This window comes from Orcinus orca, chromosome 2 (assembly GCF_937001465.1).
Source record: "Orcinus orca chromosome 2, mOrcOrc1.1, whole genome shotgun sequence".
NCBI classification, from domain to species: domain Eukaryota; kingdom Metazoa; phylum Chordata; class Mammalia; order Artiodactyla; family Delphinidae; genus Orcinus; species Orcinus orca.
The window spans coordinates 152,035,105-152,056,490 of record NC_064560.1 but is presented as its reverse complement, the minus strand read 5'-3'; the positions used below and the strand labels follow the sequence as shown (position 1 = coordinate 152,056,490).

The 21,386-nt window shown below is 40.8% G+C and overlaps 1 protein-coding gene across 32 annotated transcripts in view; it reads left to right on the top strand.

The window, feature by feature from the left end:
* NIN (ninein) overlaps positions 1 to 21,386 on the top strand; it is a 113,536-nt gene that overhangs the window by 62,060 nt on the left and 30,090 nt on the right. For 25 of the 32 annotated variants that reach the window (XR_007475692.1, XR_007475691.1, XR_007475690.1 and 22 more), the window contains 7 exons: positions 10,357 to 10,495; positions 12,297 to 12,478; positions 13,575 to 14,080; positions 15,003 to 17,147; positions 18,444 to 18,569; positions 18,678 to 18,747; positions 20,753 to 20,968. Coding sequence is in view for 28 of the 32 variants with exons in the window: in XM_049706269.1 (XP_049562226.1) it covers positions 10,357 to 10,495; positions 12,297 to 12,478; positions 13,575 to 14,080; positions 15,003 to 17,147; positions 18,444 to 18,569; positions 18,678 to 18,747; positions 20,753 to 20,968 (3,384 nt within the window). In the remaining 4 variants the exon portion in view is untranslated. The remainder of the gene's footprint in view (positions 1 to 10,356; positions 10,496 to 12,296; positions 12,479 to 13,574; positions 14,081 to 15,002; positions 17,148 to 18,443; positions 18,570 to 18,677; positions 18,748 to 20,752; positions 20,969 to 21,386) is intronic. The other 7 variants (XM_049706279.1, XM_049706281.1, XM_049706272.1 and 4 more) reach the window with 2 other exon arrangements.

Sequence of the window (21,386 nt, the reverse complement as noted above, 5' to 3'; positions counted from 1 at the left end):
GTACTTGGGCAAAAATGAAGAAAACAATCACCTCCTTATGAGGTTGTTCATAGCCTGCCTTCTCAGGAAATACACATGCACACTTTGAGAAAAGAAATGAAACATTTATGCCACCCTTATAAATAAGTTATGGCTCTTGACTCTAATCAAGTAGAGGTGTTTTCTCCTATGCTTTTAGTTATTTCATCAGTAAAATCTGTCAGCTCTACCTCCAAAAATTCCCCAAATTTGTCCACTTATTTATTTTTTTAAGCAGTTTTTCATAACCATACAATTCACCCATTTAAGGTGTATAATTCAGTCTCTTTTAGTATATTCACAGAATTGTGCAACCATTACCATAATTCATTTTAGAACATTTTCATCACCCAAAAGGAAACTACCTCTCCACCTAGCTGTAATCTCTCCCATGACCCCCAGCCCTAGACAACTAATAATCTACTTGCTGTCTCTTTGGTTTTGCCTATGCTTTACATTTCCTATAAATGGAATTATACAATATGTCATCCTTTGTGACTGGCTTCCTTCATTTGGCATACGTTTTCAAGGTTCATCCATACTGTAGCATGTATCAGTACTTCATTTCTTTCCATTGCTGAATAATATTCCATTATATAGCTCTACCACATTTTATTTAACCATTCATTAGTTGATGGACATCGGGTTATCTTGAATATTGTGAACAATGCTGCTGTGAACACTTATGTGCAAGTTTGGTTTTTTGTTTTGTTTTGTTTTGTTTTGTTTTTTCCTATCTTTTTTTTTTTTTTAACATCTTTATTGGGGTATAATTGCTTTACAATGGTGTGTTAGTTTCTGCTTTATAACAAAGTGAATCAGTCATACATAAACATATATTCCCATATGTCTTCCCTGTTGCGTCTCCCACCCTCCCCATCCCACCCCTCCAGGCTGTCACAAAGCACCGAGCCAATATCCCTGTGCCATGCGGCTGCTTCCCACTAGCTATCTACCTTACTGCGTTTGTTAGTGTGTATATGCCCATGACTCTCTCTCGCCCTGTCACAGCTCACCCTTCCCCCTCCCCATAACCTCAAGTCCGTTCTCTAAGAGGTCTGCGTCTTTATTCCTGCTTTACCCCTAGGTTCTTCATGACATTTTCTTCTTAAATTCCATATATATGTGTTAGCATACGGTATTTGTCTTTTTCTTTCTGACTTACTTCACTCTGTATGACAGACTCTAGGTCTATCCACCTCATTACAAATAGCTCAATTTCGTTTCTTTTTATGGCTGAGTAATATTCCATTGTATATATGTGCCACATCTTCTTTATCCATTCATCCGATGACGGGCACTTAGGTTGTTTCCATCTCCGGGCTATTGTAAATAGAGCTGCAATGAATATTTTGGTACATGACTCTTTTTGAATTTTGGTTTTCTCAGGGTATATGCCCAGTAGTGGGATTGCTGGGTCATATGGTAGTTCTATTTGTAGTTTTTTAAGGAACCTCCATACTGTTCTCCATAGTGGCTGAACCAATTCACATTCCCACCAGCAGTGCAAGAGGGTTCCCTTTTCTCCACACCCTCTCCAGCATTTATTGTTTCTAGATTTTTTGATGATGGCCATTCTGACTGGTGTGAGATGATATCTCATTGTAGTTTTCATTTGCATTTCTCTCATGATTAGTGATGTTGAGCATTCTTTCATGTGTTTGTTGGCACTCTGTATATCTTCTTTGGAGAAATGTCTATTTAGGTCTTCTGCCCATTTTTGGATTGGGTTGTTTGTTTTCTTGTTACTGAGCTGCATGAGCTGCTTGTAAATTTTGGAGATTAATCCTTTGTCGGTTGCTTCATTTGCAAATATTTTCTCCCATTCTGAGGGTTGTCTTTTGGTCTTGTTTATGGTTTCCTTTGCTGTGCAAAAGCTTTGAAGTTTCATTAGGTCCCATTTGTTTATTTTTGTTTTTATTTCCATTACTCTAGGAGGTGGGTCGGAAAGGATCTTGCTTTGATTTATGTCATAAAGTGTTCTGCCTATGTTTTCCTCTAAGAGTTTGATAGTTTCTGGCCTTACATTTAGGTCTTTAATCCATTTTGAGCTTATTTTTGTGTATGGTGTTAGGGAGTGATCTAATCTCATACTTTTACATGTACCTGTCCAGTTTTCCCAGCACCACTTATTGAAGAGGCTGTCCTTTCTCCATTGTACATTACTGCCACCTTTATCAAAGATAAGGTGTCCATATGTGCATGGGTTTATCTCTGGGCTTTCTATCCTGTTCCATTGATCTATCTTTCTGTTTTGTGCCAGTACCATACCGTCTTGATGACTGTAGCTTTGTAGTATAGTCTGAAGTCAGGGAGCCTGATTCCTCCAGTTCCTTCTTTCGTTCTCAAGATTGCTTTGGCTATTCGGGGTCTTTTGTGTTTCCATACAAATTGTGAAATTTTTTGTTCTAGTTCTGTGAAAAATGCCAGTGGTAGTTTGATAGGGATTGCATTGAATCTATAGATTGCTTTGGGTAGTAGAGTCATTTTCACAATGTTGATTCTTCCAATCCAAGAACATGGTATATCTCTCCATCTATTTATATCATCTTTAATTTCTTTCATCAGTGTCTTATAATTTTCTGCATACAGGTCTTTTGTCTCCTTAGGTAGGTTTATTCCTAGATATTTTATTCTTTTTGTTGCAATGGTAAATGGGAGTGTTTTCCTGATTTCACTTTCAGATTTTTCATCATTAGTATATAGGAATGCAAGAGATTTCTGTGCATTAATTTTATATCCTGCCACTTTACCAAATTCATTGATTAGCTCTAGTAGTTTTCTGGTAGCATCTTTAGGGTTCTCTATGTATAGGATCATGTCATCTGCAAACAGTGACAGCTTTACTTCTTCTTTTCCAATTTGGATTCCTTTTATTTCCTTTTCTTCTCTGATTGCTGTGGCTAAAACTTCCAAAACAATGTTGAATAATAGTGGTGAGAGTGGGCAACCTTGTCTTGTTCCTGATCTTAGTGGAAATGCTTTCAGTTTTTCACCATTGAGGATGATGTTTGCTGTGGGCTTGTCATATATGGCCTTTATTATGTTGAGGAAAGTTCCCTCTATGCCTACTTTCTGCAGGGTTTTTATCATAAATGGGTGTTGAATTTTGTCAAAAGCTTTCTCTGCATCTATTGAGATGATCATATGGTTTTTCTCCTTCAATTTGTTAATATGGTTTATCACATTGATAGATTTGCGTATATTGAAGAATCCTTGCATTCCTGGAATAAACCCCACTTGATCATGGTGTATGATCCTTTTAATGTGCTGTTGGATTCTGTTTGCTAGTATTTTGTTGAGGATTTTTGCATCTATGTTCATCAGTGATATTGGCCTGTAGTTTTCTTTCTTTGTGACATCCTTGTCTGGTTTTGGTATCAAGGTGATGGTGGCCTCGTAGAAGGAGTTAGGGAGTGGTCCTCCCTCTGCTATATTTTGGAAGAGTTTGAGAAGGATAGGTGTTAGCTCTTCTCTAAATGTTTGATAGAATTCGCCTGTGAAGCCATCTGGTCCTGGGCTTTTGTTTGTTGGAAGATTTTTAATCACAGTTTCAATTTCAGTGCTTGTGATTGGTCTGTTCATATTTTCTATTTCTTCCTGATTCAGTCTTGGCAGGTTGTGCATTTCTAAGAATTTGTCCATTTCTTCCAGATTGTCCATTTTATTGGCATAGAGTTGCTTGTAGTAATCTCTCATGATCTCTTTTATCTCTGCAGTGTCAGTTGTTACCTCTCCTTTTTCATTTCTAATTCTATTGATTTGAGTCTTCTCCCTTTTTTTCTTGATGAGTCTGGCTAGTGGTTTATCAGTTTTGTTTATCTTCTCAAAGAACCAGCTTTTAGTTTTATTGATCTTTGCTATTGTTTCCTTCATTTCTTTTTCATTTATTTCTGCTCTGATTTTTATGATTTCTTTCCTTCTGCTAGCTTTGGGGTTTTTTTGTTCTTCTTTCTCTAATTGCTTGAGGTGCAAGGTTAGGTTGTTTATTCGAGATGTTTCCTGCTTCTTAAGGTGGGCTTGTATTGCTATAAACTTCCCCCTTAGAACTGCTTTTGCTGCATCCCACAGGTTTTGGGTCGTTGTGTCTCCATTGTCATTTGTTTCTAGGTATTTTTTGATTTCCTCTTTGATTTCTTCAGTGATCTCTTCATTATTAAGTAGTGTATTGTTTAGCCTCCATGTGTTTGTATTTTTTACAGATCTTTTCCTGTAATTGATATCTAGTCTCATGGCGTTGTGGTCAGAAAAGATACTTGATACAATTTCAATTTTCTTAAATTTACCAAGGCTTGATTTGTGACCTAAGATATGATCTATCCTGGAGAATGTTCCATGAGCACTTGAGAAAAATGTGTATTCTGTTGTTTTTGGATGGAGTGTCCTATAAATATCAATTAAGTCCATCTTGTTTAATGTATCATTTAAAGCTTGTGTTTCCTTATTTATTTTCATTTTGGATGATCTGTCCATGGGTGAAAGTGGGGTGTTTAAGTCCCCTACTATGAATGTGTTACTGTCGATTTCCCCTTTTATGGCTGTTAGTATTTGCCTTATGTATTGAGGTGCTCCTATGTTGGGTGCATAAATATTTACAATTGTTATATCTTCTTCTTGGATCGATCCCTTGATCATTATGTAGTGTCCTTCTTTGTCTCTTTTAATAGTCCTTATTTTAAAGTCTATTTTGTCTGATATGAGAATTGCTACTCCAGCTTTCTTTTGGCTTCCATTTGCATGGCATATCTTTTTCCATCCCCTTACTTTCAGTCTGTATGTGTCTCTAGGTCTGAAGTGGGTCTCTTGTAGACAGCATATATAAGGGTCTTGTTTTTGTATCCATTCAGCTAATCTGTGTCTTTTGGTGGGAGCATTTAGTCCATTTACATTTAAGGTAATTATCGATATGTATGTTCCTATTCCCATTTTCTAAATTGTTTTGGGTTCATTATTATAGGTCTTTTCCTTCTCTTGTGTTTCTTGCCTAGAGAAGATCTTTAGCAGTTGTTGTAAAGCTGGTTTGGTGGTGCTGAACTCTCTCAGCTTTTGCTTGTCTGTAAAGGTTTTAATTTCTCCATCAAATCTGAATGAGATCCTTGCTGGGTAGAGTAGTCTTGGCTGCATGTTCTTCTCCTTCATCACTTTCAGTATGTCCTGCCACTCCCTTCTGGCTTGTAGGGTTTCTGCTGAGAGATCAGCTGTTAACCTTATGGGGATTCCCTTATGTGTTATTTGTTGTTTTTCCCTTGCTGCTTTTAATATGCTTTCTTTGTATTTAATTTTTGACAGTTTGATTAATATGTGTCTTGGCGTATTTCTCCTTGTATTTATCTTGTATGGGACTCTCTGTGCTTCCTGGACTTGATCAACTATTTCCTTTCCCATATTAGGGAAGTTTTCAACTATAATCTCTTCAAATATTTTCTCAGTCCCTTTCTTTTTCTCTTCTTCTTCTGGAACCCCTATAATTCGAATGTTGGTGCGTTTAATGTTGTCCCAGAGGTCTCTGAGACTGTCCTCAGTTCTTTTCATTCTTTTTTCTTTATTCTGCTCTGCAGTAGTTATTTCCACTATTTTATCTTCCAGGTCACTTATCCGTTCTTCTGCCTCAGTTATTCTGCTATTGATCCCATCTAGAGTACTTTTAATTTCATTTATTGTGTTGTTCATCATTGCTTGTTTCATCTTTAGTTCTTCTAGTTCCTTGTTAACTGATTCTTGCATTTTGTCCAATCTATTGTCCATTCTATCTCCAAGATTTTGGATCAACCTTACTATCATTATTCTGAATTCTCTTTCAGGTAGACTGCCTATTTCCTCTTCATTTGTTAGGTCTGGTGCATTTTTATCTTGCTCCTTTATCTGCTGTGTGTTTTTCTGTCTTCTCATTTTGCTTATCTTACTGTGTTTGGGGTCTCCTTTTTGCAGGCTGCAGGTTTGTAGTTCCTCCTGTTTTTGATGTCTGTCTCCAGTGGCTAAGGTTGGTTCAGTGGGTTGTGTAGGTTTCCTGGTGGAGGGGGCTAGTGCCTGTGTTGTGGTGGATGAGGCTGGATCTTGTCTCTCTAGTGGGCAGGTTCACGTCTGGTGGTGTGTTTGGGGGTGTCTGTGGCCTTATTATGATTTTAGGCAGCCTCTCTGCTAATGGGTGGGGTTGTGTTCCTGTTTTGCTAGTTGTTTGGCATAGGTTTTCCAGCACTGTGGCTTGCTGGTCGTTGAGTGAAGCTGGGTGCTGGTGTTAAGATGGAGGTCTCTGGGAGATTTTCGCCGTTTGATATTATGTGGAGCTGGGAGGTCTCTTGTTGATCAGTGTCCTGAAGTTGGCTGTCCTACCTCAGAGGCAGAGCCCTGCCTCCTGGCTGGAGCACCAAAAGCTTTTCATCCACAGGCTCAGGATAAAAGGGAGAAAAAGTAGAGGGAATTAGTAGAAGTATGAGGAAAGAAAGAAGGAAAGGAGGGTAGGAATGAAGGAAGAAAGAAAGAAGCAAAGAAGGAAGGCAAGAAGGAAAGAAAGGAGGGAGGGAGGGAGGAAGGAAGGAAGGAGGGAAAGAAGGAAAAAAGACAGAAAGAAAGAAGATACAGTAAAAATAAAATAAAGTATAATAAAGTTATTGAATTAAAAACTTCTTATTTAGGAAAAAGAAAAAAAAAAAAGGGACGGAAAGAACCTTAGGACAAATGTTGGAAGCAAAGCTATACAGACAAAATCTTACACAGAAGCATACACATACACCCTCACTAAAAGAGGTAAATGGGGAAAAATCCTAAATCTTGCTGTCAGAGACCACCTCCTCAATTTGGGATGATTCGTTGTCTAAAGGAGGGAAGGAAGGACGGAAAGAAAGAAAGAAAGAACGAAGGTAAAGTATAATAAGGTTATTAAAATTAATTAAGAAAAAAAATTAAAAAAAAAACATGGACGGATAGAACCCTAGGACAAATGGTGGAAGCAAGACTATACAGACAAGATCTCACACAGAAGCATACACATACACATTCACAAAAAGAGGAAAGGGGAAAAAATCATAGATCTTGCTCCTAAAGTCCACTTCCTTAATTTGGGATGATTGGTTGTCTATTCAGGTATTCCACAGATGCAGGGTACATCAAGTTGATTGTGGAGCTTTAATCCGCTGCTTCTGAGGCTGCTGGGAGAGATTTCCCTTTCTCTTCTTTGTTCTCACAGCTCCCAGGGCTAAGCTTTGGATTTGGCCCTGCCACTGCGTGTAGATCGCTGGAGGGCGTCTGTTTTTTGCTCAGACAGGATGGGGTTAAAAGAGCCGCTGATTGGGGGCTCTGGCGCACTCAGGCCGGCGGGGACGGAGGGGCACAGAGTGCGGGGCGGGCCTGCGGTGGCAAAGGCCGGCGTGACTTTGCACCAGCCTGAGGCGCGCTGTGCACTCTCCCGGGGAAGTTGTCCCTGGATCCCGGGAACCCGGCAGTGGCGGGCTGCACAGGCTCCGCGGAAGAGGGGTGTGGAGAGTGACCTGTGCTCGCACACAGGCCCCTCGGTGGCGGCAGCGGCAGCCTTAACGTCTCCCGCCCGCCTCTGGGGTCCGCGCTTTTAGCCTCGGCTTGCGCCCGTCTCTGGATTCCGCGCTTTCAGCCGCGGCTCGCGCCCGTCTCTGGATTCCGCGCTTTCAGCCGCGGCTCGCGCCCGTCTCTGGATTCCGCGCTTTCAGCCGTGGCTCGCGCCCGTCTCTGGGGTCCGCGCTTTCAGCCGCGGCTCGCGCCCGTCTCTGGGGTTCGCGCTTTTAGCCGCGGCTCGCGCCCGTCTCTGGAGTTCCTTTAAGCAGCGTTCTTAAACCCCTCTCCTCACGCCCCAGGAAACAAAGAGGGAAGGAAAAGTCTCCTGCCTCTTCTGCAGGTGCAGGCTTTTCCCCGGACTCCCTCCCGGCTAGCTGTGGTGCACTAACCCCTTCAGGCTATGTTCAAGCCGCCAACCCCAGTCCTCTCCCTGCGCTCCGGCCTCAGCTCGCAGCCCCGCCCGCCCCGGCGGGTGAGCAGACAAGCCTCTCGGGCTGGTGAGTGCCGGTCGGCACCGATCCTCTGTGCGGGAATCTCCCCGCTTTGCCCTCCGCACCCGTTGCTGTGCACTCCTCCGCAGCTTCGAAGCTCCCCCCTCCGCCTCCCGCAGTCTCCGCCCGCGAAGGGGCTTCCTAGAGTGTGGAAACTTTTCCTCCTTCACAGCTCCCTCCCACTGGTGCAGGTGCCGTCCCTATTCTTTTGTCTCTGTTTTTTCTTTTGCTCTACCCAGGTACGTGGGGAGTTTCTTGTCTTTTGGGAGGTCTGAGGTCTTCTGCCAGCCTTCAGTAGGTGTTCTGTAGGAGTTGTTCCACGTGTAGATGTATTTCTGGTGTATCTGTGGGGAGGAAGGTGATCTCCGCGTCTTACTCTTCCGCCATCTTCCGCCTTCCTTTCAGTAACTCCTTTTTAACGTTCATTCATGTCTGAAGCGAGGTCCTGGAGCAACACCCCACCGTGTGCAGCAGACCTTGTTTTGTTTTTTTTAAACAGAAACAGACTCACAGACTTAGAGAACAAACTTATGGTTACCAGCAGGGAAGGGTGGGTGGGAGGGAGGGATAGACTGGGAGTTTGGGATGGACACGTACACACTGGTTTATTTATTTATTTTGGCTGCTTTGTTGCTGTGTGGGCTTTCTCTAGTTGTGGTGAGTGGGGGCTACTCTTCATTGCGGTGTGCGGGCTTCTTATTGCGGTGGCTTCTCTTGTTGTGGCACACGGGCTCCAGGCACACGGGCTTCACTGGCTGCAGCACACGGGCTCAGCAGTTGCGGCACACGGGCCCTAGAGCATGTGGGCTTCAGTAGTTGCAGTGCGTGGGCTCAGTATTTGCGGTGCGTGGGCTCAGTAGTTGCAGCGTGAGGGCTCTAGGGTGCGCGGGCTTCAGTAGTTGTGGCTCATGGGCTCTAGAGCGCAGGCTCAGTAGTTGTGCATGGGCTTAGTTGCTCCATGGCATGTGGGATCTTCCCAGACCAGGGGTCGAACCCGTGTCCCCTGCATTGGCAGGTGAATTCTTAACCACTGTGACACCAGGGAAGTCCTGTGTGCAAATTTTTGTGTGGACATACGCTTTCATTTCTCTTGGGTATGTACCTAGGAGTGGAATTCGTGGGTCATATGATCACTGTATGTTTAACCTTTTGAGGAAGTGCCAAATTTTTTCCAAGATGTTTGCACCATTTTACATTCCCACCAATATGAGAGTTGCAATTTCTCCACATCCTTGCCAACAGTTGTTATTATACGTCTTTTTAAAAAAATATCTTTATTGGAGTATAATTGCTTTACAGTGTTGTATTAGTTTCTGCCATACCACAAACAAAGTGAATCAGCTATATGTATACATATGCATTCCCACCACTGGGCATATACCCTGAGAAAACCATAATTGAAAAAGAGTCACGTACCACAATGTTCATTGCAGCTCTATTTACAATAGCCAGGACATGGAAGCAACCTAAGTGTCCATTGACAGATGAATGGATAAAGAAGATGTGGCACATATATACAATGGAATATTACTCAGCCATAAAAAGAAACGAAACTGAGTTATTTGTAGTGAGGTGGATGGACCTAGAGTCTGTCATACAGAGTGAAGTAAGTCAGACAGAGAAAAACAAATATTGTATGCTAATGCACATACATGGAATCTAAAAAAATGGTACTGATGAACCTAGTGGCAGGGCAGGAAAAAAGACACAGATGTAGAAAACGGACTTGAGGACACGTGGGGGAGGGGAAGCTGGGCCGAAGTGAGAGAGTGGCATGCACATATATACACTACCAAATGTAAAATGATGGCCAGTGGGAAGCTGCTGCATAGCACAGGGAGATCAGCTCGATGCTTTGTCCTAGAGGGGTGGGATAGGGAGGGAGGCTCAAGAAGGAGGGGATATGGGGATACATGTATGTCTTTTTTATTTTAGCCATCCTAGTGGGTATTAAGTGATATCTCATTGTGAGTTTGATTTGCATTTCCCTGATGGCTAATAACACTGAGTATCTTTTCATTTGCTTATCTTCTTTGGAGAAATGTGTCTTCGGATCCTTTGCTGAATATTGAAATGTGTTATTTGTCTTTTTATTATTAAGTTGCAATAGTTCTTTATATATTCTACAATCAAGTCCCTTATCAGATATATAATTTACAAAAACTTTTCTCCCATTCTGTGGGTTGTGTTTTTACTTTCTTGTTGGTATCCTTTGAAGCACAAAAGTTTTTAATTTTGATGATGTACAGTTTATTTATTTTTTCTTTTGTTGCTTGTGTTTTTGACATCACATCTAAGACTTGTATTGGTTTTTAAACTCCAGCTATTACAAGACCAAGTAGATGAACTCCAGTCTGAGCTGGAAGAATATCGTGCACAAGGCAAAGTGCTCAGACTTCCCTCGAAAAACTCACCATCAGAAGAACTTGATATTAACAGTGGTTGCGTCGAGCCTGACCAGGGTAAGCCATTCAGACGCCATCTTTTCAGAGTCTCTGCCTTTGACTTTTGTTTTTAAAACCACGGTTGAATGTTGCATTGCAAAATGTTGGCAGTCCCACCCCACCCCAGCCCGCCCCCCGTCAAAAAAAAAGACTTTGGCAGTGCTATTTTCTTGAGCTGTTTCACTTGTGGTCTGTTTTTTCATTTGTCCTTGAAGTCTTTATGAGAATATTTCCATCTGATTTTTATATGCATCAACAAAGAAATGGAAAAATCAAACCACAAGGATATTTGCTTCGTTTTAAAAAAAAAAAAACTGGCCACAAGTCTGAGAATCCAGGCCTTGGGAGTGTTAGAATTCAGTCACTGAGTTATTGCTGAATCCTCCCTTTCTAAAAGAGTGCCTAACTGGTATGACAGTGTTTTGGAGAGCGAGCCAGCCAGAAACCACAAAATTTGATTTCCTTATGCTGGCTGTGCTAAATGTCTGCAAAACAACAAATAAGATAAATAAACCTTGGTTGCCTGTACCTTTGAGGAGGATTTTGAGTAGCAAGGTTGGAAGGCAGAGTCATTTGGGAACCCTCCTACATTCATTATCAGCTCTTTTCCTCCCTCCTGGCATCCTGCCCCTTTCCTCCAGTGTGTTGAATTTCAGTTTCAGAAAGGGTTTATAATAAATTCTTCATCATAAGTAGTTTTCCCCACTGCTCCTTGGAACAGGAGTACAGGTTCTTACAAGGGTTGTTTATTCTTCTCCTTACCTATTTATTCTGGAATAAATAAGGGATTGGGGAGGGGACAGGGACAGGCTTGAACACCTTTCCTCTGATTCTAAGTCTGTACTCTGTAGCCTTACTGTGGTATAAGAATGGAGCCCAACTGATATGATGTATCTCAGAAGCTTTTCTGGGCTTTTCCATAGATGACCAAGGGCTGGGAGTTCTCCTCATGGGTACATGAGGCTGTGTCATCTTGGGGTGGTTTACACCCCAGGTATCACTTCTCAGTTGGGGATGTGCCATGATAGATGAAGAGAAAGCCCAAAGCAGGACTGTCAATTCCAGATGCTAGATTTAACGCTCTTTCTTGCATCTGCCTGTGTATCTCCACATGAAAAGCTTTTTTGTGTCCCCTGCCTTAAGAGATTTCTACGTAGTAGTAGATGTAATCATTTTGTCTTTGTACGAGCTCAGCCCTCAGCCTATGCTTCACATTTCAGTGTCCTTCTCAGTCATCATCATGGGCAGTTGCAGAGGTGAACTCATATGAATGAGTCGAGAATTTTCTATCGAATCTGCCTATATCCAGGTTCCTAACCTATGCCCTATTCTTTAAAAAATTTTAGCTGATAATTTAAGGTAAGGCCCTATCTGCACTACAGGAAATTAATATTACAATACTGAATCTTTTGTAATGTTGAGGGGTGGGTTGGATATCTTGACCCATGAAGTTAACACCTCAAAGCATAGCAAGTATGCTGGCCGTTCATTCTCCTGCCACATTGCCCCTCTGCTAATTTGTCACTCAGTATTCATTGGATGGAAAGAAGGCTGGTTGGTTTGACCTAACTACCTCACTCTGCAGGATTTTCATTAGGAGGAGGTCACCTTTAAGCAACAATTTCCACATCTACTCCCACCTCCTATTTTGTTGGATTCTATTAAGGTTTGGTACATTGCCTGTACATGAAAGAATCTGTTCACCTTCACTTTTTCTTGTTTCCCCTAATACTTGGCTTCTGTTGTTTCCTAGTAGATCTCATCTGTAGTAATTTAAGCTAAAAATTATTCCTCAATTAAACTGGATATCCTTCCTTAGATGCCAGTTGTGTTATTGAAAGAACCTGCTGCAGGGTCAACAGATCCGATGTGTTTTCAGGGCTTGGTTCTGAAGAATGCAATCCATTGAATATGAGCATCGAGGCGGAGCTGGTCATCGAACAGATGAAAGAACAACATCACAGGGACTTGTGTTGCCTGAGACTGGAGCTTGAAGATAAAGTAAGACCTTTTTATCAATCCTGTTCTCTGATTTCTTTGAGCTCTGACAAGCGTTTGCATGTAGGACATTCTCAATTCTTTTTCCTCAAAGAGCAGCACTTTCTATACATTTCCTCTTGTGTCCTGTTGGCTACCAGGAATGCACCACCTCAGCATGGTTTCACAGGCCAAGGGTGAGGCCTTTTCCTCATAGGAGAGTTTCTTTAAAATGTAGTACCTTCAGTCCTAGCAAGCATGGAACTTGCAGACAATTACATTATTTCCAACTCATTGAAAGACATCTTAATAAAACTAAAAAGCCCTTTGATATAGCATTACTTCCTAAATTAGGTGAATCTTGGCCTTCAAAACCCTTTACCGTGTTGCTTTAGGTTATATTTCCAGTCTTCTCTTTTACCATTCCTTTGAGTTACCTTATCTTCCAGCCAAACTAGGTAGTTTGCTGCTCTTCATCAAACTGTCCTCTTTTGCTCATGCTATTACGTGCTGTGTTATTATTTCTTTCTACCTCTTGAAAAGCTACTTAACCTTGAGAGTTTATATCAAATGCTACCTCTTACATTCCTGAATTCTCCCAACCAAATGTGATTTTTCCCTCCTTTGAATCCCAGGTTACATTGTAACTATTTTTCCTATACCTTTTATATGTTTTATTCTGACTTGTAGTATACTTTTTTGTAGTTGTCATGAGCATGTCTAGAGTGGTTTTTCCTTAATGACAGGGGCTATGTCTTACCCAACTTTGTGTCCTCACGAGGCCTGCAGGGTACCTGACAGGTGTTAAACAAATACTTAAATTTAATTAACTATGTTAAGGCCCTGAGTTTGCCCGTGGAGACAAATGGTATCTCTGTGAAGGTCTAGTCAGTTTTAATAGAGTTGTTCAGAAACTAATAAAATTCAACCAAGTTAAAAAGGTAATCAAACCATGCCTGACTTAAAAATATCTTATTTAATGTGTTTTTGAATTGTTACTTTAAAACAAAAAATGGGAAAACTGAGGAATGTCTTGTAGGAGAAGAGTAATGACTGCCCCATCACCTTTCCATGGCCTTGAGTTGAATAACATTGGGGTGGTTTTACTTTCTGGCTTTAGGTGCATCATTATGAAAAGCAGCTAGATGAAACCAAGGTTGCCTGTAAAAAGGAGCAGGAGAATGTGAAGCAAAAGTATGAGAATGAAGTGCACATCTTGGAAGAACAAATAAGTGACCTTAAAAATGAAATTGCAGAACTTCAGGGCCAGACAGGGGTACTCAAGGAGTTACAACACACGGCTATCTGCAGACATGAGGAGGAGAAAAAACAACTGGAAATGAAGTGGGATGAGGAAAAGGCTCACCTGCAGGAGGAGTTGAGGCTGGAGCATGAGATGGAGCTAAGGGCTAGGCTGCAGCAGGCAGAGGAAAGCTTTAATGAAGAGAGGGAAAAACTCATTCAAAATGGTGCCTGGACAGAAGAGAAGGTGAGAAGCTTGACTCAGGAACTAGAACAAGTTCACCAGGAGCAGCTGAAAAGCCTGGTGGAGAAGCATACTCTTGAGAAAGAGGAATTGCAAAAAGAGCTCTTGGAAAAACACCAAAGGGAACTACATGAGGGAAGGTAAGAAAATGGGGGAAATGGAGGAACCTGGGGCACCATTCCTGGGGGGCACCAGAAATCCCAGTCAATTAAGGAGACTTTGAAAAATCAGAAGACATAATAGCCCACTGACTGACTAGATTCTTTTTTAGTTTTTCAGATTGTTTTGCCGTTGTTTAGATATAAGCCTACCTTGGGGTATTGAAACTTTTTTTTAGAAAGAGGAAAGTATTTTTTGTATCAGGCATGTACTTTTTAAGGTTCCAGATGAGGATAAGATTATCACAAATGTGATTTCTTCCTAGTTCAGTCTTGCTGTTTTCTGGGAAAGGCCATTTATAAGCTAGATTCTGGGCAAAGTTACATTTCCTTCCAGAGTTATGAAACACCATTTCGTGCTTACTTTCCTCACGTGAAATCTCAGGTACTTTTCAGGGCTTCGGTGCTTCATACTTTAACCCGGTGCTACTTTATTAAATAAAAAGCAAAACATAATGAATTTGTTAATATGTGTGGTTTATATGACTATTTATCCACCAATGTCTACTTAAGTAAAATGGAAGAATTTTATGTATTTCCCAAATTAGGGTTTAGGCTAATATGCATTTGAACATTTAATGTGAAATATCAGCCTACGTTTTTGCTAAAAATCCATAAACAAATACGTCTGGGAGTAAACCAAAGAACTGGGTTTCTAAATTTTCCTTCCAAATGCAGAGAGAGGTAAGTCAGTCTTTTAAATTAATTATGGCTGCCAGCACTGGCTCTCAGAAATGAGATCCCTTCTCAGTATAACTGAATCACATAGGAATAAGTGGAGACCATGTTTAGAAAATATTTGAATTGTTTGCTTGGCTGCTTCTTCTATGCATGGGAAAATGTTTTTTGTTTGCTTCTGGAGTTGATGGCAGTTTCAGTAATGCTGTATGTTGACCACATTTAGGGAAAAAATGGAAACTGAGTGTAATAGAAGAACCTCTCAGATAGAAGCCCAGTTTCAGGCTGACTGTCAGAAAGTCGCTGAGAGATATGAAAATGCTCTGCGAAGCCTGGAGGGGCACTACCACCGAGAGCTGAAGGAGGTCCTGGAACAACAGCGTGAGGAGAGATCCCAGTGGGAGTTTGAGAAGGATGAGCTCACCCAGGAGTGTGCAGAAGCCCAGGAGCAGCTTAAAGAGACTCTCCAGAGAGAGAAAGCGACTTCTCTGGTCCTGACCCAGGAGAGAGAGATGCTGGAGAAAACATACACAGAACATTTGAATAGCATGGTTGTTGAGAGACAGCAGCTACTCAAAGACCTGGAAGATCTAAGAACTGTGTCGGAAAGTCAGCAAAGTCTGCTGTCCAGCCAGATACTTGAGCTGAAGAGCAGTCACGAAAGAGAACTGAAGGACCGTGAGCAGGTCCTGTGCCAAGCAGGCGCCTCGGAGCAGCTGGCCAGCCAGAGGCTTGAAAGGCTCGAAAGGGAACGTGACCAGGAGAGGCAGGAAATGATGTCCAAGCTTCTGGCCATGGAGAGTGTCTACAAAGCGACCTGTGAGAAAGCAGATCGAGAGAGGGCTGAGATGAGCACAGAAATCTCCAGGCTTCAGAACAAAATTAAGGAAATGGAGCAGGTGGGATCTCCTCCCTCCAGGCTTCAGAATGGCTGCCAGGCAATGGGAAGGGAGGAAGTGGAAGGAAGTGGAGCCATGTCCCTGCTCCAGCAAGGAGAGCAGCTGTTGGAAGAGAACGGAGATGTCCTCTTAAGCCTGCAAAGAGCTCATGAACGAGCAGTGAAGGAAAATGTGAAAATGGCAACTGAAATTTCTAGGTTGCAACAGAGGCTGCAAAAATTAGAGCCAGAGTCAGTAATGTCTTCTTGTTTAGATGAGCCAACTACTGGGTTTTTTGGAAATTCCGTGGAACAAACAGAGCCATTTTTACTGCCAAACCGAATGAAACAAGTAGAAGGTGGAACCATGCAGCATGTCCTAAGTGACCTGCAAGGCGATGAGGTCCGGGATCTGGAAAGTACGGGGACAAGCTCTGGTCAGAGACAGGAGGTCAGAAGAGAGGAGTCTGAAGCATCAATAGAGAGTTTTTCTGAGCTTGAAAATAGTGAGGAGACCAGGACTGAAACCTGGGACCTAAAGAATCAGATTGGCCAGCTTCAGGAACAACTAATGATCTTACGTGCAGACTGTGATCGAGCTTCTGAAAAGAAACAGGACTTACTTTTTGATGTTTCTGTGCTAAAAAAGAAATTAAAGACGCTTGAAAGAATCCCTGAGGCTTCCGCCAAGTATAAATTGTTATATGAAGATGCTAGTAGAGAAAATGAGTGTCTTCAGGAAGAGCTGAGAGTGATGGAGACGCGGTACGATGAAGCACTAGAAAATAACAAAGAACTCACTTCAGAAATGTTCCGATTACAGGATGAGCTAAAGAAAGTTGAAGAAGTGACTGAAACATTCCTTGGCCTGGAAAAGAGTTATGACGAGGTCAAAAGAGAAAATGAGGAACTGCATGTTCTGGTTTTGAGACTTCAAGACAAGATGGAGAAGCTGCAAGAAAGAGCAGTGCTGCAGTATGACTGCTTCTCCTTATGGGAAGCCCATTTAGATAACCTGGAAGTCGGACCTGATGAAAAGATCCTGGAACTAAATCAGACGCCGGAAGAGTGTGTACCAAAGATTATGAATGTACACCATATTATAGAAGAACATTGTCAAGAAAACCAGTACCTAGAGCAGGAGAATACAGAGCTCTTAGAAAAAGCAAAAGCACATGAAATTGCCTGGCTACATGGAACACTCCAGACACATCAAGAAAAGCCTGGAGTACAGAACCAAGTAATACTGGAGGAAAACACCGCTCTCCTCAGCCTTCAGGACAAACATTTTCAGCGCCAGGCCACAATCACAGAGTTAGAACGGGAGAAAAAGAAGCTGCAGGAGCTGACTAGAAAGTTGAGGGAAAGAGTCACTGCTTTAGTTAAGCAAAAAGATATACCTTCTCAAGGAGAAAAGGAGGAAGAGCTGAAGGCAATGATGCATGACTTGCAAATCACGTGCAGTGAGATGCAGCAAAAAGTTGAGCTTCTGAGGTAATGTATGTACCTTCTACACTTCACGGAATCCCACAGAGCACCTCACCAAATCTAACTTGGCTGCTTGCTGTGCCTAGAGAAACTAACCTGTTAGTCTTCAAGAAGAGAGCAGTACTTTAGACTTCCTTCTGCTTCTGTGTCGTATTAACAAGTAGAATAACCCTGCCTAGGAGGCTCTGCTTCCTCTATAGGACATAAATGTCGTTCATTTAGGGTGTGAAAGTTCATGACGGAGAGTGTTAGTTGTTTAACCATGTGCATCATCAATGTATGTCAAGTCTTTAACTCTTCTGTAGCCCTTCATTTGGATGGATAGTTTTGGTGGGGTTTTTTTGGCTAAATGTTGGTTATTTTCTTCATTTTGATGAAACAAGTTATATGAGAATGAATGCCTTTCGTGTATCATTAACTCACTTTGTAGATAAGGAGTCTCTTCTTACACTAATATAGAAAAAGTGTTGTGTCTCATGGCTTATAGTTTTTCACTTATATCACTTGAAGTGCAGGCTGATATTCTGTAAACATTGGAAATTTATCTTAGAACATATAATTTTTTGAGGAGCTATCAGATTCTAATAAACGTGCTTGAAGAACAAAGACAAAAATCATACTAATTTGAACCACTGCTCACTCAACTTTATAAAATATGATTGCAATAGCCTTCTAACAAATTTGGTTCCAAAAAAAACTTGTAAAATACTACATCATGTCTGAAATATCTTAAAGATACGAAAAAACAAAATAATTCTTGGCGTAGTTTTTCCTCGTTTTACTTCAGACCATATTTAGTTCTAAAAATCATAATGAGATGAAAGAAATCACAAAGTAAACATTAGTGTACATATTTTGACATGGCCCTTTCATTTATGTAGTGAATCTTCTTTCTCTAGGTACCCTGGGGTTTAAAACTGAAGCTCATACAGCTTAGTAATATGGCTTTTGTCTTTTAGGAGCAGGCAGGACTTCAGACTGAAATAAATAATTTGCTCAAAGCATATGCTTGCCACTGAGAAAGTCAGCAACCAGGATGGGCATTGAGTCTCCTTTCTGTCTCCATGCTCAGGTGTTTCAGTCACACTTCCTAAATGTCTTTTAGTGAAATTCTTACATCCCAAAAGAAATGAGTCAATATGTCGTAGCTTGATTTCCAAGCACCAAGAGACTACTAATTTAGGCTTTTCTTTTTAACTGGCATGGAATACGTGTTTAATTGGAAGTTACTATAAAGTATTTTCCAAAGATGCCAGATGACTGCCTTGTTATAACTATTTTTTTAAAATCTCTGTACTTCAGATATGAATCTGAGAAGCTTCAAGAGGAGAATTCTATTTTGAGAAATGAAATTACTACTTTAAATGAAGAAGACAGCATTTCTAACCTGAAATTAGGGAAATTAAATGGATCTCAGGAAGAAATGTGGTAAGACATATATTTAAATGTTCTTAAGGCATTTTTGTGAGGACTAAAGCTATTTTACTTCAACTGTTAAAGCCTAACTCTTAAGTTATATTTTCATTGTCCCTTTAGGCAAAAAATAGAAACCGTAAAACAGGAAAAAGCTGCAGTTCAGAAGATGGTTGAAAATTTAAAGAAACAGGTAAGGAGAGAATATTTCCCAATGTTTCCTGATTCTAAAATTTTCTTTTTTTAAATTTGAAATTTACAGCACATGCTACTGGAAACATGGCTAATAATGGTAAGGTTGTAAATCCTGAGTTTCAAAATGGAAACTCACCTCATGCTAATTCTAAACTAGGTTTCTGTTTTTTGTGAATATAATAATATATATATTATTTCTAGACTCTGGTGCTGAATACTAGCTTTATAATCAGTGGGAGTGGGGAGGTGATAACCTCTAAAACCGAACCTGTGAAATACTAGCTCTATGTTGGTTTTGTTTTGTTTTGTTTTGTTTTTAATTAGATTCAGTTGTGCTCTTTGTAGCAGATGGCTTTTTTTTTTTTAATATTTATTTATTTTGGCCGCACCAGGTCTTAGTTGCAGCACACGGGATCTTTGTTGCAGCATGCAGACTCCTTAGTTGCAGCATGCATGCATCTAGTTCCCCGACCAGGGATCGAACCAGGGCCCCCTGTATTGGGAGTGCACAGTCTTATCCGCTGGACCACCAGGGAGGTCCCCACATGTGGTTTTGATTCATGTTAGCTCCTTCCTCTTTCCTCACCACAATTAAAAGCAGAAAGTTAAGAACAGCATTTTACAGATATAGAATACTAGTTAATCTGTGTATATTTTCACAGAATTATGATTTATTTAGATAGCTTGTGCCGTTCAGTGCCCAATTTATATAATCTCAACAATATGCAATTGTGTGGGGAAAAGCCATTTGAGAATCTATCTGAAACAGTCAAAGGCAAGGACATCCTGGGAAAAGACTATTTTCAGCACTTGAAATAGACAAGGTGTTAATGTCCAAAATATATTCTGTACTGTTACAAACAAATTGCAAAATGGAGTAGAAAAGTGAATAATTTATATGATTGGTCAAGTCAGAAAAAAAGAAGAGAACATATAAAAGGATGGTTAGCCTCATTAGTAATTAGGGAAGGGCAAATTAAATGAGTTTCTTTTTTTCACCTGTCAGATTAGCAAAAATTAAAGATTGATCTGGTCTAGTATTAAAAAGGGACTGAGGAAACAAATATACTCATACATTGTTGATAGGACTATAAATTGGTAGTCTGTGAGGAAGACATTGTGGGGATATCGATCAAAACAGTAATGTATATGCACGCCTTCTAACCCAGCAGACCTACTTCCAAAAATAAGATCCTGAATACAAAATGCTACCATGTGTAAATGAATTTTCCAAAAGATTGTTTTGTTTCTTCATAATTAAAAGAAAAAATGATAATAAACCTATATGTCTATCAGTGTGGGAATGGATAAATACAGTATGGAATGTCTTGATACATGGAATACCCTATAGCAGGGGTCCCCAACCCCTGGGCCGTAGACCACTACCGGTCCGCAGCCTGTTAGGAACCGGGCACACAGCAGGAGGTGAGCAGCGGTTGGTCGAGAGTGAAGCTTCATCTGCCGCCCCCATCACTTGCGTTACCGCCTGAACCATCCCCCTCCCCTGACCCCACCCACCCCTCACCCCTCCCCAGCCCAGGTCCGTGAAAAAATTGTCTTCCATGAAACTGGTCCCTGGTGCCAAAAAGGTTGGCGACCGCTGCCCTATAGCCACTAAAAATATAGCATGTGGTGGTTTCTGAACGCACCGATTTGGAAAGGTAAGAGTCTGTAAGATATTATAAGTGGAAAAAGCATGTTCTAAAGAAGGAAAAAACTACACGTATATAGGTCTGTGTATGCATAGAAAACAATCTGTAGGGATATGTACCGAGCTGTGAACAGTGGCTACCCCTGTGGAATGGGATTGGACAGAGTGTCTGTCACTTCTTTATACACTTCTGAACTGATTGACTTTGTAATAATGAGTATGTATTTTTTCTGTTATTAAATGTGTGTGTGTATATAACTTTACATAGAGAAGGTAAAACAATTAGTCACTAAATATATTTTTAGCAGAAGTAGGATAACTAGTTTTTAAGACTTATTTCAATTTTAATTAGATTTCAGAATTAAAAACCAAAAACCAACAGTTGGATTTGGAAAATATGGAGCTTAGCCAAAAGAATTCTCAAAATCAGAAAGAACTGCAAGAAGTTAATCAACGTCTGGCAGAAATGCTAAGTCAGAAGGATAAAGAGCCAGGACACAGTACATGTGAGGAATGGGAACAAGAGAAGTCTAATCTAAAAGAAGAACTGGAACACTGTAAAGTGCAGGTATGGTCTACAGCCACTCTACAGCCTTTCTGGAGGAAATCCCAGTAAATAAAAGAAATGCTTGTATTTAATTTCTTATACATAAAGTCCCAATTATTAAAACAGTGTGGTGTTCGCACATGAATAGACAGATAAGCGGAAGAGAAAGTCTAGAATTAGACCCAAATACATAATGGAAACTTAGTATATAACAAAGGTAGCTTCTCAAATCACTGGGGTAAAGATGGAGTTTTTAATAAGTGGTGCCTAGATAACTGGGTAGACAACTGAAAATAAAATTAGATCCATATCTTATACCATACATAAGGGTAAATTCCAATTGGATTAGGAGTCTAAATATAAAAGGTAAAACATACAAGTACTAGTAGAAACTGGGCAAATTCATCTTTAGGCTTGGTGTAGAGAAAGGCTATATAAC